This window comes from Portunus trituberculatus, chromosome 39 (genome assembly GCF_017591435.1).
Source record: "Portunus trituberculatus isolate SZX2019 chromosome 39, ASM1759143v1, whole genome shotgun sequence".
NCBI classification, from domain to species: domain Eukaryota; kingdom Metazoa; phylum Arthropoda; class Malacostraca; order Decapoda; family Portunidae; genus Portunus; species Portunus trituberculatus.
In genome coordinates, this window is record NC_059293.1 from 5592532 (window position 1) to 5608918 (window position 16387).

The 16387-nt window shown below is 37.6% G+C and overlaps 1 protein-coding gene across 4 annotated transcripts in view; it reads left to right on the forward strand.

Annotated features, from left to right (window-relative positions):
• Window positions 1-16387, forward strand: part of LOC123515638 (RNA cytidine acetyltransferase-like) — a 170174-nt gene that overhangs the window by 31977 nt on the left and 121810 nt on the right. For all 4 annotated transcript variants that reach the window (XM_045274453.1, XM_045274452.1, XM_045274450.1 and 1 more), the window contains exons 10-11: window positions 11882-12058; window positions 12310-12486. In XM_045274453.1, the coding sequence (XP_045130388.1) occupies window positions 11882-12058; window positions 12310-12486 (354 nt within the window). The remainder of the gene's footprint in view (window positions 1-11881; window positions 12059-12309; window positions 12487-16387) is intronic.

Consider the following 16387-nt stretch of genomic DNA (forward strand, 5'->3'; position numbering starts at 1 on the left):
TATTTCTCCTCCACCTTTTCCATGCTCCAGCTCTTTTCCATTCTACTGGTACTGTTCCATTTTCTATTGAGCATTTTATGATGTTGTATATAGGACTTGCTAGTTCTTCCCTACATTCTTTCAGTATTCTGCCTGAGACTTCATCTGGTCCCATTGCCTTCTCTTCATCCAGTTCCTTCTTCATTAACTCTTTTATTTCAAGCTTGGTTACTTTAATCTCTTTCATATAGACTGTCTCTCTATTACCCTGTGGCCTTTTAAATTTGGATCCCTTAGTAAAGACCTCCTGGAATTTATTATTTAATAGTTCTTGCCATACTTTTTGGGTCTTCCACCATCCCGTTCTCTCCTTTTAACCTTTCTGTTGTTTCTTTTTGCCTAATTTTTCCACTTATGAATCTGTAGAACAATTTTGGTTGCTCCTAACATTTTTCGACAATGTCCTTTTCAAAGTTCTTTTCCTCTTCCTTCCTCACCTTAACATATTCATTACTCACTGCCTTGAAGTTTTCCTTATTTACTGGATTTCTATTTCTCCTCCACCTTTTCCATGCTCCATCTCTTTTCGCCTTTGCCCTAGCACACCTTGCATTAAACCAATCTTTCTTTCCTTCTTCTTTAGGTCTATATTTTGGGACATATTCCCTGACTCCTGTTTTGTATATTTCCAAAAATAAGCTATACTTCTCTTGCATCATCTCTGTGTTTTCCATCTCCTCCCAGTTTACATTTTTAAAATAGTTCTTGAGATTCTCAATATCAGCCTTTCTGTAATTTAATCGGTCTCCTTTGTATGAATCGTCTCTATCTTCCTTTCCCTCTTCTATATCCATTTCTAATATTACATGGTCACTCTTTCCCAATGGGCACTTATATCTTATATCATAGTTCATTTGTATACCCCTTGTAAAAACTAGGTCCAATCTTGCCGGCTCGTCGTTTCCTCTAAATCTTGTGCATTCCTTTACTCTCTGGTCTATCATATTGTCTATCATTAGGTTCAGGCTTCTTCCCCCATACCACTTTCATAATTTTCCCGGTCCACTACTTTACAGTTGAAATCTCCTACTAATATCACTTTTCTCCTTTCTTTAACGATTCTCGTTAGACTCCTTATTGTGTCATCTATCATGTCTTTATATTCTTGATTGGTCCATGAATTTGTTTTTGGTGGCACATATGTTACAATGATTGTTAACTCTTTTTTATTAATATTCATCTTAACATACAGTACTTCTGCTTTTCCTTCCCCACATTCCACTTGGTTTATCACTATCTCCTTCCTTAACATTCCTCCTCCTCCTTTATCCCCTCTGTCTCTTCTCCATACATTATACCTATTATCCAAGTCTATTTTGATTGCCTCATTTAGTTTTGTTTCAGCCAGACATATAATATCCGGATTTTCTTTCTTTATGTAATCTCATAATTCTAATTTACTTGGTAAAACCCCGTCTATGTTTTTATACATCATTTTTAGTCTCTTGCCTTTATCATTTTTAGTTAAACTTGTTCCACTTTTTTCTCTTCCTTCTCGTTTATATTCCATTTCCTTATCCTGTCTCCTCGAATTCTCCAAAAAAAATGCCATTTTTTCCTCTTCTGGCCTTTCATTATTTTTTTCCCTTACTGCTGCTGCCAGTTAATTGTATCTCTTCCTATCTTACTCATTTCTATTTTTCTTTATATAGATATCCTTGCAGCCTTCTGTTTCTCTAACTTTTGTCGTTCTATATAATATTTCTTCTGTTGCTGCTTGTGATTTTAGTAGTAATTTAATTGGTCTTGTTTTTCCTTCTTGATATGGTCCCATTCTGTTTATTTCTTCTACTTCCTCTTCTAAGTTTTGCTATCTTTGTTGTTTAGATTTTTTAGTAGGTCTTTGACTGATTTCATTTCTTTTTCTCTTCTTGGTCTATATTTCATATTTTTTTTTTTTTGTTCCAAATACGATTACACTCTTCTTTTTTTCTGCAATTTCTCTAACTAGATTTTCTTTTGTCTTGAGGACTCCTATCATTTTGTTTGTCATATTTTCTTTTTTTTCTTTTAGTTATTCTTGAATCACCTCCTGAAAATCAGCCTTATCTTTCTTTTCTTGGACTCTCCATGCTTGTACTTTTTTAATCACGTTCTGTACTCTTTCCTCTTCTTTGCTTAATAGATCTTTCAGGTTTTTTTTTTTTTTCTCGGCTTTACAGAGTCCTTTTTCTATCTGCTTCTTGTAGTTAGCTACTTCCTTTTTCAGTTCTTCGTTTTCCGCTCATAGCATTCCTAAGAAGACCAGGAAGTCTCTTACTCTCAAAGTGAAGCTGGATATTATTCACAGACACGAGAGAGGCAAGAAAACTATAGCATTGCTGGCCACCATCTTGACTCCATCTGCTGTCTCTATTATATTCAAGTCAGCAGACTCTATTAAGAAGGCTGGTGAGACCGTATCTTCCTTGCAAGCTAAAAGAACCACCTGAACTCGTTACTACAATGGATAAAATGGAAAGCCTTGTGGAAATATGGTACATAAGTTTTGTATGCGGTACAATGATGCACCCTTTGTTTACATTCCACAGGTTGCCTGTTAGTGTCTTTCCCGTTTCACTCTCCCTCCCTTCATAAATTTAAGATCATCAACATTATTAAGCTATGTACATACATACATTAGTGTACATTATAATGACTTAAATTAAATTTAACTGCCTAAATGTTAAACTTCATAATTTTTACTTTCATTAAACCTTTCACCGTACTATGATGCACTCTCGCTTTGCTTACTCTCAGTGGAAGTTCAAGTCAGGGGTTAAACTTGTTATAATCGGTTCGCTTAACGAAATTTCGCTTAACGAAGTGTTTTTCAGGAACGTAACCCTTTCGTTAAACAGGGTTGCCTGTATCTAATTTTACCTCCAATGTCAGACTACTTCTCTTTCGCTTTACCTTTTCAACTCCAACAGTGTCTGCAAAATGTTTTGGGACCATTATGGGTGAGTCACTGTGTGTTGTGATAATAATATCATAAAAAAACACGCTGTAAGGATTTCACTTGTGTTCAGTGGGAAACGCGGGAAGAGACTGATTGTTGTGGTGGCATGGTGGCACTACGGTATGGTGTAAACAAATCATGGGCGGATGTTGTATCTGTGAACTTACCAGATAACAAAGTACCGTATAAGGAGGACTTACTGTATTTACTTAGTTTTATTGCACAGAGTTCAAGTGGGGCTCAAAGTGACCTGTCTCCATGTCTCCATTTGTCCAATTTTTCTTTAAAGTTATGCACATTATGTGCTGTAAAAACTTCATCACTTAATGCATTCCACTTTTCCATCGTTCTATGTGGAAAACTGTACTTTCCAATATCTTTCACACACTGCCTCATCTTGATCTTCTTTACATGTCCTCTTGTCCTTCTATCTTCTGTCACCAACATCAAGTCTTCCTTGTCTATCTTTTCAAAGCCATTGAATATCTTGTACATTTTTATTAAATCTTCTAATTCCCTTCTATCTTGTAAGGTTGGCAGTTCCATTTCCTTCAGCTTTTCTTCATATGTTAGGTCCTTTAGTTCTGGCACCATCTTAGCAGCAATCTTCCGAATCCGTTCTAATCTTCTTATATATTTTTTAGACCTCAGAAACCACACCACTACTGTATACTCCAGCTTTGGATCTATCATGCTTGTGAAAATTTTTTTCATCATATCTTTGTCCTTGAATTGAAATGCCACTCTTATATTAGTCAACATTTTATATGGTAATCCAAATACAGGCAACCCCTGCTTAACGAAGGGGTTACGTTCCTAAAAAACACTTCGTTAAGCGAAACTTCGTTAAGCGAACCAATTATAACAAGTTTAACCCCTGACTTAAACTTCCATTGAGAGTAAACAAAGCAAAAGTGCATCATAGTACAGTGAAAGGTTTAATGAAAGTAAAAATTATGTAGTTAAACATTTAGGCAGTTTAATTTAAGTCATTATAATGTACACTAATGTATGTATGTATGTAACTTTATAATGTCGATGATCTTAAATTTATGAAGGGAGGGAGAGTGAAATGGGAAAGACACTAACCGGCAACCTGTGGAATGTAAACAAAGGGCGTATCATTGTATTACATACAAAACTTATGTACCACATTTCCACAAGGCTTTCCGATTTATCCATTGTAGAGTCATGAGTTCAGGTGGTTGTTTTAGCTTGCAAGGAAGATACGGTCTCACCAGCCTTCTTAATAGAGTCTGCTGACTTGAAAATAGTAGAGACAGTAAATGGAGTCAAGATGGTGGCGAGCATTGCTATAGTTTTCTCACCTCTCTCCTGTCTGTGAATAATATCCAGCTTCACTTCAAGAGTAAGAGACTTCCTGGTCTTCTTAGGAATGCTAGGCCACATTGCAGGGCGTTTTGGTGGTAAGTTGAGCGAGGGAAGACGAGCTGTTGCTGATGCTGTTAATGTTTTGAACAGGGGAGTGAGTGGTGTGCGTGTTGTCCATGATGGGCTTGATCTTGATCTTGATTCCACAGGTGTCCCAGGATTTCTCCTGAGGCAGGCCTTAGTTTTGACAGCTCCTGGTGTATTCTAAAGCCTGTCGGCTTGCGTGATACGGCGGAGTTTTAAAGTTGGAAAAAATTACCTGGATAAAACTTCGTTAAAGCGAGTTTGGTGTTCGTTAAATGAGCAGATGGTAGTAAAATGAAACCTTCGTTGTAGCGAAATTTTGTTGTGTGAACCGTCGTTAAACGGGGGTTTCCTGTATCTTACTTATGTGCTTTTCGGGATTCAGATTTTCCTGTATAATTTACCCCTAGATCTTTTTCTTCTCTAGTCTTCATTATTTGTTCCTCTCTCATCTGATAGTTTTATACCGGTCTTCTCTTACTCTTTCCTAGTTCCATTACGTGACATTTCTTGGTATTGAACTCCAATTTCCACTTCTTACTCCACTCATAGATTTTCTTCATATCTTTCTGTAACAGCAAACAGTTCTCTTGGGTTTTGATTACACTTAGCAACTTTGCATCATCAACAAACAAATTAATATAACTGTTTACCCTATTGTGAATGTCATTTACTTAAATCTGAAACATAATGAGGGCTAACACTGACCCTTGTGGCACTCCACTTGTTACTTTACCCCAAGATGAGTATGTATCTCTGATCACAGTTCTCATCTCCCTGTCCTTCAAATAATCCCTTATCCAGTCTAACAAAGTTCCTTGCAGTACTTCTATGTTCTCTAGTTTCCAAAATAGTCTTCCATGAGGGACTTTATCAAAAGCCTTTTTTATGTCCAGGTATACTGTGTCTACCCATCCATTTTTGCTTTCCAGTCTTTCTGTTACTCTTGAGTAGAAACTTAATAAGTTTGACAGATATGACTGTCCTGTCCTGAACCCAAATTGTCTGTTCAATATAACTTGTCCTTCTTCCAGATGTTTAACTTATTTTTCTTTGATAACTATTTCACATAACTTCACCATATCACTTGTAAGTGACACTGGTCCGTAATTTAATGGTTCAGTTGCCTTTGCTCCTTTAATAATCTGTATTATGTTGGCTCTCTTTTATTCTAGTGGAACTCTCCCTTCATTTAATGAACTTGTAATCATTTCCCAAATTGGATCCAACAGTTGCTCTTTACATTCTTTTAGCACCCAGCCTGATACACCATCTGGCCTCATTGCTTTTCTCACATCCAAATTATCAAATAATCTTCTAATATCCTCTTTGTGCACTATGATTTTTTTTTTCCATGTGGGCTTTTCATGGGAATTTATGTGCTAAAGGGGTACCTCCTATCTCAAAGCCCACCTGCTAGGAAACTGTTGCCCCGAGTGAGGAAGCCCAACCTACACTCGGACCGTGGATAGGATTCAAACCCGTGCGCTTTGAGACCCCTTGGACCCCAAAGCATGCATGGTTCCACTGTACCACAGTGGCCCTGCAATCCTCAGCAATACAATGCCCTATTTGGTTCTGTAAAATCCTCTTCTATTATGAACAAAATTTTGAAGCTCATTCATTTTTTCACATATTTTCTTTTTTGTTTCATGTGTCTTCCCTCCTTTAATGATTTTTCTGTTGTTTCCTTATTCTTCATCTTACCATTTATAAATTTGTAGAAAAACTTGGGTTCATCTTCACATTTTTGCACCACATCTTTCTCAAAGTTTCTTTCTTCCTCTAATATAGTCATTTCTTGCATCCTTATACTACTACTGTCTGTTATTGTCATTTCTCTATTTTAAGAGTTTCTTCCAAGCTTTATCTTTTGTGTTTGTGTGTGTGTGTGGGGGGGGGTTTGGTGTAACAGCAAAAATCATGTAAAATGGCTTAAGTATAATGAGAGAATCTTGTTGTACAGAGATTGACTTTGCCATAGAGGTTGACTTGTGACTGACTATGACTATACAAGTCATTCCATTCTGCATAAAAAAAATAATGAAAAGATAATAGATGAAATACCCAAGTGAGAGATTATAATAATAATGATGATAGTAGTAATAACAGTAATAATAATAATAATAATAATAATAATAATAATAATAATAATTATAGTGATAATAAAAATGATGATGATAATAATAATAATAATAATAATAGTAATAATAATAATAATAGTGGCAATATATACCCACAATATATACATAGATAGATATTAATGTATCGAAGCAATTGCAGATACACTTGCCTGTATAGTGAGTGAATGATCACTATGGCAATTGTAAAAACAAGAGGTAGTAAAGAAGAAAGTTAAAGTGAAATATTGTATAATGGTGAGTCATACATTGGAGTTTACTTGTACAGTAATCTTTCAACTAAGGCAGGTATTATGTTAAAAGAATCCCATGTGCAGTAAAAATTGCACGGTATACTTCAAAATTATAGAGTACTAGTTTATTTTCTGTGTCAGAGACCCATCTCTGTGTGACAAATGCATAACAGAAGTGATAGTGTTTGGCATAGAGTTGTACATTCCTTGACCTAAACATTCCAAACTTTGGTGTAACACAGCATGTTCTTTTGCTATACATGATAAAGAAGTTGCTCATGAAAAGTACTTCATTCCATCACTTGAATCTCATGCACTTCATATTTTTGTTTGGAATCATGCCAAGTTTGTTCTCCAACTAGCCAAACACTACTTCATTAATAGAAATTGTCAAAATCTTTCAAGATCTAACTTCCCTTAAAACTTTTGGCATCCAACCAGGAACATCAACAACTTTCTTCATCTTTCACTCTTTTATTTTATCCTTGGAAGACTTATGGACCTGATGGGGTTCCTTCTATTGTTCTAAAAAAACTGTGTTTCTGTGCTTACACCTTGCCTGGCCAAACTCTTCCAACTTTGTCTATTGACTTCTACCTTTCCTTCTTGCTGGAAGTTTGCCTACATTCAGCCTATTCTAATAAGGGTACCATTTTAATCCCTTAAACTACCATCCTATAGCTTTAATTTCTTGCTTGTCGAAAGTTTTTGAATCAGTCCTCAAGAGGAATATTCTTAAACTTCTGTCGCTTCACAATCTTCTATCTGATTGCCAGTATGGCTTCCGTCAAGGTCGCTCAATTAGTGATCTTCTGACATTCCTTTCTGAGTCTTGGTCATCCTTTTTTAGAGATTTCGGTGAAACTTTTGCTGAAGCGTTAGACATATCAAAATCTTTTGATAAAGTCTGGCACAAAGCTCTGATTTCTAAACTAGCCTCCTACAGCTTTTATCCTTTTCTCTGCAACTTTATCTCAAGTTTTCTTTCTGACTGTTCTATTGCAGCCATGGTAGATGGCAACTGTTCTCCTAAATCTATTATTAGTGGTGTTCCTCAGGGTTCTGTCCTGTCATCCACTCTCTATTACTCATTAATGATCTTAACCAAACTTCTTGTCCTTTCCACTCGTACACTGATGATACGACTCTACATTTTTTTGTGTTCTTTCAGAGACAACCAACCCTTCAGGAAGTCATTAGATCACACAGGGATGCCACAGAATGTCTGACTTATGATCTTTTTAAGATTTCTGATTGGAGTAGAGAAAACTTAGTTGTGTTTAATGCCTCAAAAACTCAATTTCTCCATCTATCAACTTGACACAACCTTCCAGACAACTATCCCATCTTCTTCAATGACACTCAACTGTCTTCCTCTTCGACACTGAATATCTTCAGCCTGTCCTTTACTCAATCTTAACTGAAAATTTCACATCTCATCTCTTTGAAGTTCGGTGTTGTGTGGTGTTTCCGCCAGTTTTTCTTGCCCCTTCTATTGCTAACTCTGTTCAAGAACCTTATCTGTTCTTTTATAGAGTACTCTTTGCATGTTTGGGGGGTTCCACTCACACAGTTTTATTAGATAGGATGGAATTTGTCTCATCAACTCCCTTCCTCTGACCGACTGTCTTCAGCCTCCTTCTCACTGCTGAAATGTTATAATTTTTTTATTTTTTTAATTTTTTTTTTTTTTTTATCTTTTATCACTATTTTCATGCTAACTGCTCTACTGAACCTGCTAACTACATGCCTTTCCTCTTCCTGTGGCCTCACTGCACAAGGCTTTCTTCTTCCTCTAATTCCTATTCTGTGCAACTCTCTAATGCAAGAGTTAACCAATACTCTCAATCATTCATACCTGTCTCTGGTAAACTCTGGAACTCCTTGCCTGCTTCTCTATTTCCATCTTCTTATGACTTAACTTCTTTTAAGAGGGAGGTTTCAGGATATTTGTCCCTGAATTTTGAATAACTCACTTGACCTTTAAGGGAACTGGCAACCCAGTGGGCCTTTTTTTTTCTTTTTTTTCTTCCTTTGCTAGTTATTTGCCCTGCATAAAAAAAAAAAAAATGGTTTTCCTCCCTCTTCCTCCCTTTCTGACTGCTTCATGCTATCTGTTAAAATACTTTGCAATGATGTTTTCAATGCCCTGTCTGGGCTAAACCCTTAGAAGGCTTATGCACTTGATGAAGTGTTCCTATTTTTTTCAGAAATTGTTCCTGTGTGATTGTACCTTCCTTAATTAAACTCTTTAAACTCTGTCTATCAGCATCTGCCTTTCCCTCCTCCTGGAAGTTTGTCTACATTCAACCTGTTCTTAAAAAGGGTTACCATTCTATTCCTTCAAACTACTGTCCTATTGCAGGTTTCCCCTACTTTACAATTGGGTTAGGTTCCTGAAAATCAGATTAAATAATGAATATAAGGTTTAATAGGATTTAATTTCATGGGGAGAGTAACCTAGGCCTAGCCTATATTAAGAGATAGAACACTTTTCCACACCACCCAGTGATTAGAAATAAAAATACTAGAGGTTGAACCTCCTTTATCCGGTATTCTTTCATCCGGCAACACCTGTAATCCGGCAACATTTTTGTTTGCCGGAATTTTTTAATTGGCCAGAGTAATTTGCTGGACTGCTGCAAGGATGCGGCGGCGCTGTACTGTATTTTGGAGCCTGGGCATTCTGGGTCAAATTTGGATCAGTACCACATTGCCACTCATTGCAAGCACCACACCTCCAGGTGCATAAACATTTTTTTCTGTAATATTTGCCCCTCAACATGGCTTCCAAGCAACCTGGAAGTGATAGTGTTGTGTGTGAACCAAAGAAAAAGCACAAACATATGACAATATCAGTGCAACAGAAAGTGGATCTATTGAGGAAGCTAGATAAAGGTGTTTCAGTGCAGACACTATGCCAACAGTACAACATTGGCTCATCAACCGTCTATGATACAGGTTGAACCTCCCAAATCCGGCAACCACCCGACCTTAGACTTGCTGGACCATGGAAAATTCCGAACTGTAGGTGGTCCCCAAAACACCCTCTATATACTTACTCTGCATTATAAAAGTGTAACTGTAACATTGTTTTGATATATGATTGTTGTACATGAAAATATACATGCAGAAGTATATAGAAAAACACGTAAATTAAGTTCAGCATAGAAAATTTTTGCCTGCACCATTATCATCTCTAAATCACTGCTTTTACCCTCCTTAAGTGTTCTACGAACCTCCATGTTCTTCTTGCTCTCACACTCACTGTAAAACTTGAGAAGTTGATTCTTCTGCTTTTTTATATCATAGATGGTTGATAAGCCAATGCTGTACTGTTGGCATAGGGTCCGCACTGAAACACCTTTATCTAGCTTCCTCAATAGGTCCACTTTCTGTTGCACTGATATTGTCATATGTTTGCGCTATTTCTTTGGTTCACACACAACACTATCACTTCCTGGTTGCTTGGAAGCCATGTTTAGGGGCAAATATTACAGAAAAAAATGTTTATGCACCTGAAGGGGTGGTGCTTGCAATGAGTGGTAGCATGGTACAGTGGTACTGATCCAAATTTGACCCAGAATGCCTGGGCTCCAAAACACAGTACAGCGCCGCCGCGTCCTAGCGGCGGTCCAGCAAATTACTTCGGCCAATTAAAAAATTCCGACAAACAAAAAGTTTGCCGGATTACAGGTGTTGCCGGATGAAAGAATACTGGATTAAGGAGGTTCAACCTGTATAAAAAAGCAGAAGAATCAACTTCTCAAGTTTTACAGTGAGTGTGAGAGCAAGAAGAACATGGAGGTTCATAGAGCACTTAGGGAGGGTAAAAGCAGTGATTTAGACAGTGCTCTCATACAGTTGTTTAAGCTTCAGCGAGCTGGTAACGTCCCTGTGTCTGGCGAGATGATAATGGTGCAGGCAAAAATGTTCCATGCTGAACTTAATTTACGTGTTTTTCTATATACTTCTGCATGTATATTTTCATGTACAACTATCATATATCAAAACAATGTTACAGCTACACTTGTATAATGCAGGGTAAGTATGTAGAGGGTGTTTTGGGGACCACCTATAGTTCGGAATTTTCCATGATCCGGCAAGTCTAAGGTTGCCGGATTTGGGAAGTTCAACCTGTACACAGTAGTGTACCTTAGACATTAGTTAAGAAATACTAAATGAACCAGGTAGGGTACCATAGATGACTAAACAAAGAAGTGCTTACACAGAATGGAAAAAGGAAGCTTGGGTGGTATCAAGGTGTGGGTTAATCATCCTAGATGATTTATTACATGCCACACTATTGGTCTTTAGAGGAGACAGGACCAATGAGAGCATGCTGCTCCATATCCTGGGTGCATATTAGCTTAGTGACTGCAGCCTCAGTTCCTGGCTACATAGTTTTCAGCATCCCTATTGGAGTTGTTGATACAAAGGCCTGGCTCAGGAGGAATTGTGAGTCATCTGTAGCATCAAGATCAAGATCATCCCTACTTATCCCTATTCTGTCTACTTCTCTAATCATTACTCATCCCATCCTTTGATAAACTCAGGAACTTTTCAGCATGCTTCTGTTTTTCCATCTTCCTGTGTCTTGAACTCATTTAAGAGTGTCTCAAAACATGTTCCCCATACATTTGGCTAACTCTTTTGATCCTGTTCAGGGACTGGCACCTCAGTGAACCTTTTTTTTTTATCATATATTTTTTCCCTTGGCCAATTTCCCTCCTACATGAACAAAAAAAAAAAAAAAAATAATAATGGAGGAAAGTTGTCTGACGCAGTCAACCACATGTTCGATAAACGAATTGTAGCTGTGTGACAATTATTAACAATGGCAAACTCAAATGCAATACATAAAAAAGGGCAAAAATAAGCTACACATATTGTTACACTGATGTAGACAAAGTGACTGCCTGCCAACTTGTAGTCAGTTCTCAAGACTACTTCTCATTGCCTTGCTGACCTTCCTTTGTCATTCATACTTTGGGTGCTTCAGTGAATCATTTCTTATTGTGATTTCATGAAAGAAACCTTATTATAGATGAAGACACACTGGCTAAACCATATAAGGACCATTCCTAATATTTATTAATGTGATTTTTTAGGCATCAGAGAAATTTTTGGCACAGGTGATGGGTTTATTGGTGTCCTCCCATTACCGCAATACCCCTGATGACATGCAGACTCTTTCTGATGCACCAGCCCACCATTTGTTTGTTTTGCTGCCATCCCAGGACCAAATGAAGGAGGACATGCTGCCCCCAGTTCTTGGGGTTCTGCAGGTAATTAGCATATATGTATGATGAACATTAAACATATATGGACTTTTTTAGCTTTGAATTTCATTTCCAATGATTGAAGAATTGAAAATCTTTAAAATACAAAAAATAAAAACTTTTAGGTGCAGTGCTATATGTATTCAATTGCAGGATATTTTGTTTGTTTATTGGGATAGTGTGTGTCATCATGGTAATATAAATGAGTTCGTTTCACTAAGTAAAAATAATATCATGAAAATTGTTACTTTTTACAGGTAGCTCTCGAGGGGAAAATATCCAAGTCCTCAGTAATGTCAGCACTGACCCAGGGAGAGAAGCCAGCAGGAGATCTCATTCCCTGGACTGTCAGTAACCAATTTCAGAACTATGATTTCCCACAACTATCAGGAGCTCGCATTGTTCGCATTGCAATTCATCCCAACCTGCAGGGGGTAAGTGGAAGAGAACAGCAGTGCTAAGTGTGATGTGTGTGTACCTGCTGCCAAACACATAGTGCTTCTGGTTGTGCAGTGTGAGGATACAAGTGATGATACAAATTATGTGCTATGATGATAAGCTTTCATTGGGTTTATATCTACTTTACTAATGTTTTAAGGGGAGGCGACGCTTGTTACTTAAAAGGTGTATTTTTTTTTTGTCAGATTCTCATAAAATTTGGTGTGTCTATGTATTAGTACCTCAATTACAAGAATCCCAAGTATTATTGAAATATGATCATTAGTTTTAGAGAAAAAAATATAATAAGAGCTGAAAACGGTAAAAAATAGCATTGGCATTCTTTGCTATTTCTCGAGTGTTTTCCAACCTACTACTTTGAAAATAAGTGTACATGCTGTTTCCAATGTGAAACATTTTGGTTATTGTAATTCTTTTTTTTCCCCTTAAAAAAATTTTTTTAGGGACATATATGTAGTTTTTTCAAAATGTCTCGTGATGAAAAAAATTTCCTATGTTTCCTCTTTCCATTGATACCTTTATATCTGAGATTACTTAAAAATTAACGGAGATATTGCGCTCAAAATATCAATAACCTTAGTTTTGAGTTATGAGCTGTTTTCTGTTGAGCAGTGCATGTCACGATGTTTGTTGGCTACATGCTTAGTCCCTGGGCAATTCTATTTTATCTTGCACAGCCAAGGTCATTTATTACCTCATACACAAGCTTGTAATTCATATACAAGCTTGCAGTTCAGTTCAGTGAAGGCTCTTTCCTTCCCAGCATCATCTACCAAGTGACGTCGTGTTACTGGCGTGTCACTGTTACCGCATGTGGAACACATGACATTGATGTAGGTGTCAAAGCTGTTATTTGTTGCCTCCATTGTCTTGGTACCCAGCATTTGGTACATGTTTCTGATATCAGACTTTCAAGCTGTGAATGAAAAGTAATGAATTTTTCATCTTCACAAGGAGGAATCTTCCTTTTCAAAAGATGAAAACGTGTATCCATCCTTGTTGTGTCTCGTGACTTGGTTGTTGCTTGTGATGGTGAAGCTGACAGCTGTAAAGTTGAGGGAACAAGCTGAGGTGGTGGTGGTGGAGAGGACACGTGTGTGACCGGGGTCAGGTCATGAGTAGGTGGTGGCGGATGTCACTGCGACGAGCAACTGAAATCTTTGCCCTCTTCCTCCCTCCTCCTCGCCACAGAACGCCTGACTTCCGATCTTTCTAAGATTTCCGATTGGGGCAGAGAAAATCTAGTAGTTTTCAATGCCTCAAAAACTCAATTCCTCCATCTATCAACTTGACACAACCTTCCAGACAACTATCCCCTCTTCTTCAGTGACAATCAACTGTCTCCCTCTTCCACAACGAATATCCTCGATCTGTCCTTTGCTCATAATCTTAACTGGAAACTTCACATTTCATCTCTTGCTAAAACAGCCTCTATGAAGTTAGGTGTTCTGAGGTGTGTCTGCCAGTTTTTCTCGACCCTCCAACTGCTTACTCTGTATAAGGGCCTTATCCGCCCTTGTATGGAGTACTCTTCGCATGTTTGGGGGGGGTTCCAGTCACACAGTTTTACTTGACAGGGTGGAATCTAAAGCTTTTCGTCTCATCAACTCCCCTTCTGACTAACTGTCTTCAGCCTCTTTCTCACTGCCGAAATGTTGCATCTCTTTCTATCTTTTATCACTATTTTTATGCTAACTGTTCTACTGATCTTGTTAACTGCATGCTTCCCCTCCTCCTGCGGCCTCGCTGCACAAGGCTTTCTTCCTCCTCTCACCCCTAATCTGTCCAACTCTCTTACGCAAGAGTTAACCAGTCCTCTCAATCATTTATCCCTTTCACTGGTAAACTCTGGAACTCCCTCCCTGCATCTATATTTCCAACTTCCTACAACTTGTCTTCTTTTAAGAGGGAGGTATCGAGGCATTTGCTCCCCAATTTTGGCTGACACTTTCCCACTTTTTAGAGAGCCAGCACTCAAGTGGGCCTTTTTTTTATATTTTCTTTTTTTTTTTATTTTGCCCTTGGCTGGCCGGCCATTCTTCCCTACATAAAAAAAAAAAAAAAAATCAGCTTCATCCTTTCTCTTTAGTTGGTCTTAATCTTTCATTGACGACCCATGACTTTCAATATTCTAAAGAGCAGGGAAAGTGTGGAAAATCTTAAGACGATTAGCTGTAGAACGCTACATAACTACATTCCAAGATGTCCGGCAAGACACTGCCTGTCTGCCGACTTCACAGCCTACTACAAGGCACATAGCCTTCCTTCTGCTCTGTCCTGATGTTACCATATGAAGGTCTATAACATAAATACACTAGAAAAAAAAAAAATAAATAAATAAAAAATGCTACAAAATCATAAGCAACGACAAGTCATGTTGCCTACCACGTGGCGTGGCATTTAAAGAGACCTTTAAAATGCGTAAATAAAAGCGATTTAAATATATAAGGAATTACAATAGGAACTTGCCATTTTCACAGAAAACTGTAGACATTTCAAGGATAACCAGTATTAATAACTCAATTTTGAGGTTTGGGTAAAAAAATTGCATTTTTTTGCTGTCGCCTCCCCTTAAGCTTAGATAGCATTCTTCGTAATGTTTCCAAGTAATGAGAACATTTGGGAGTGAAAGCTATATTATTTAGAGTATAATTCTTTATTCATGTTACAGTGCAAGAAGAGCTATAACCCAAAAATAAAAGAAGACTGCAATTCTGATATCTGACAGTATGTTATTGTGTGACTCATTATGGTTGAAAGGATGCAACAGCAGAGTTATTGAAATCTATCACTGAAATAGTTTATTATGTTGTGTGTGTGTGTGTGTGTGTGTGTGTGTGTGTGTATTTATTTATTTAACGTTGTATATTACAGGGTGCAAGCAGAGATCTTAGTGATCTGTCTCCATATCTATTTTTATCCAACTTTTCTTTAAATTTTGTGCACACATTCTGCTGCTACAGTCTCTTCACTTATCCATTTCAGATGTCCACCATCCTATGTGGAAAATGAAACTTTTTTAATGTCCCTCAAACACTGACTTTTCATGATCTTGGGGTGCCCTCATGTTTGTCTATCTCCATCATCTGTCAGTGATACCAGTTCTTGTCTGTCTATCTTTTCGATACAGTTTACTAACTTATACATCGTTATTAGATCTCTTTCTCATCTATTTTTCAAAGTTGTTAGTTCCATTTCCTTTAGTCTTTCTTCATAGAGAAGATCCTTTATTTCTGGCACCATCTTTATAGTGGTCCTTTGCATTCTTTCTAGTTTCCTGATGTCCTTCAGCCTGTATGGTGACTGCACCATGGTTGCATATTCCAGTCTAGGTCTTATAGTGGTTAGGATCTTTTTCATCATACTCTTATCCTTGTAATTGAACACCACCCTGATATTGTTATTGTCTTATATGTTGAAGCAAATAATCCATCTTTGTGTCTTTCTGGAGTTAGGGTGTTTTATATAATCACTCCCAGGGCCGGTATTCATATAAGTCTAAAACGCTTTTAGCAGGCTAAAAAAAACTTTTAATCACTAATTTTACTTTTAGTCCTAAAATTTTTTTTTACTTAATTCATAAACACTTTTAAGGCCTAAATGATTTTTAGCGGGTAGCCAAGCGCTAATAGTCGTGAGGGGTCCTTTTAGTGAGCTTAAAAGTATTTTTAAGTCTCCAAGATGGCGCAACAACAACTTCGCCAGCGACAACGCCAGACTTTTCGTGAGAGGAGAGACTTCCTGACGGAATACAGTTACTCCCAAGTGATCGAAAGATTTCGACTTGACGATGCAGGCATACTGTATGTAACTGTTCTTGTGAGGGATGCATTAGGGAGTCGAACTGCTAGGAACAAAGACCTCCCTCCTGAGATG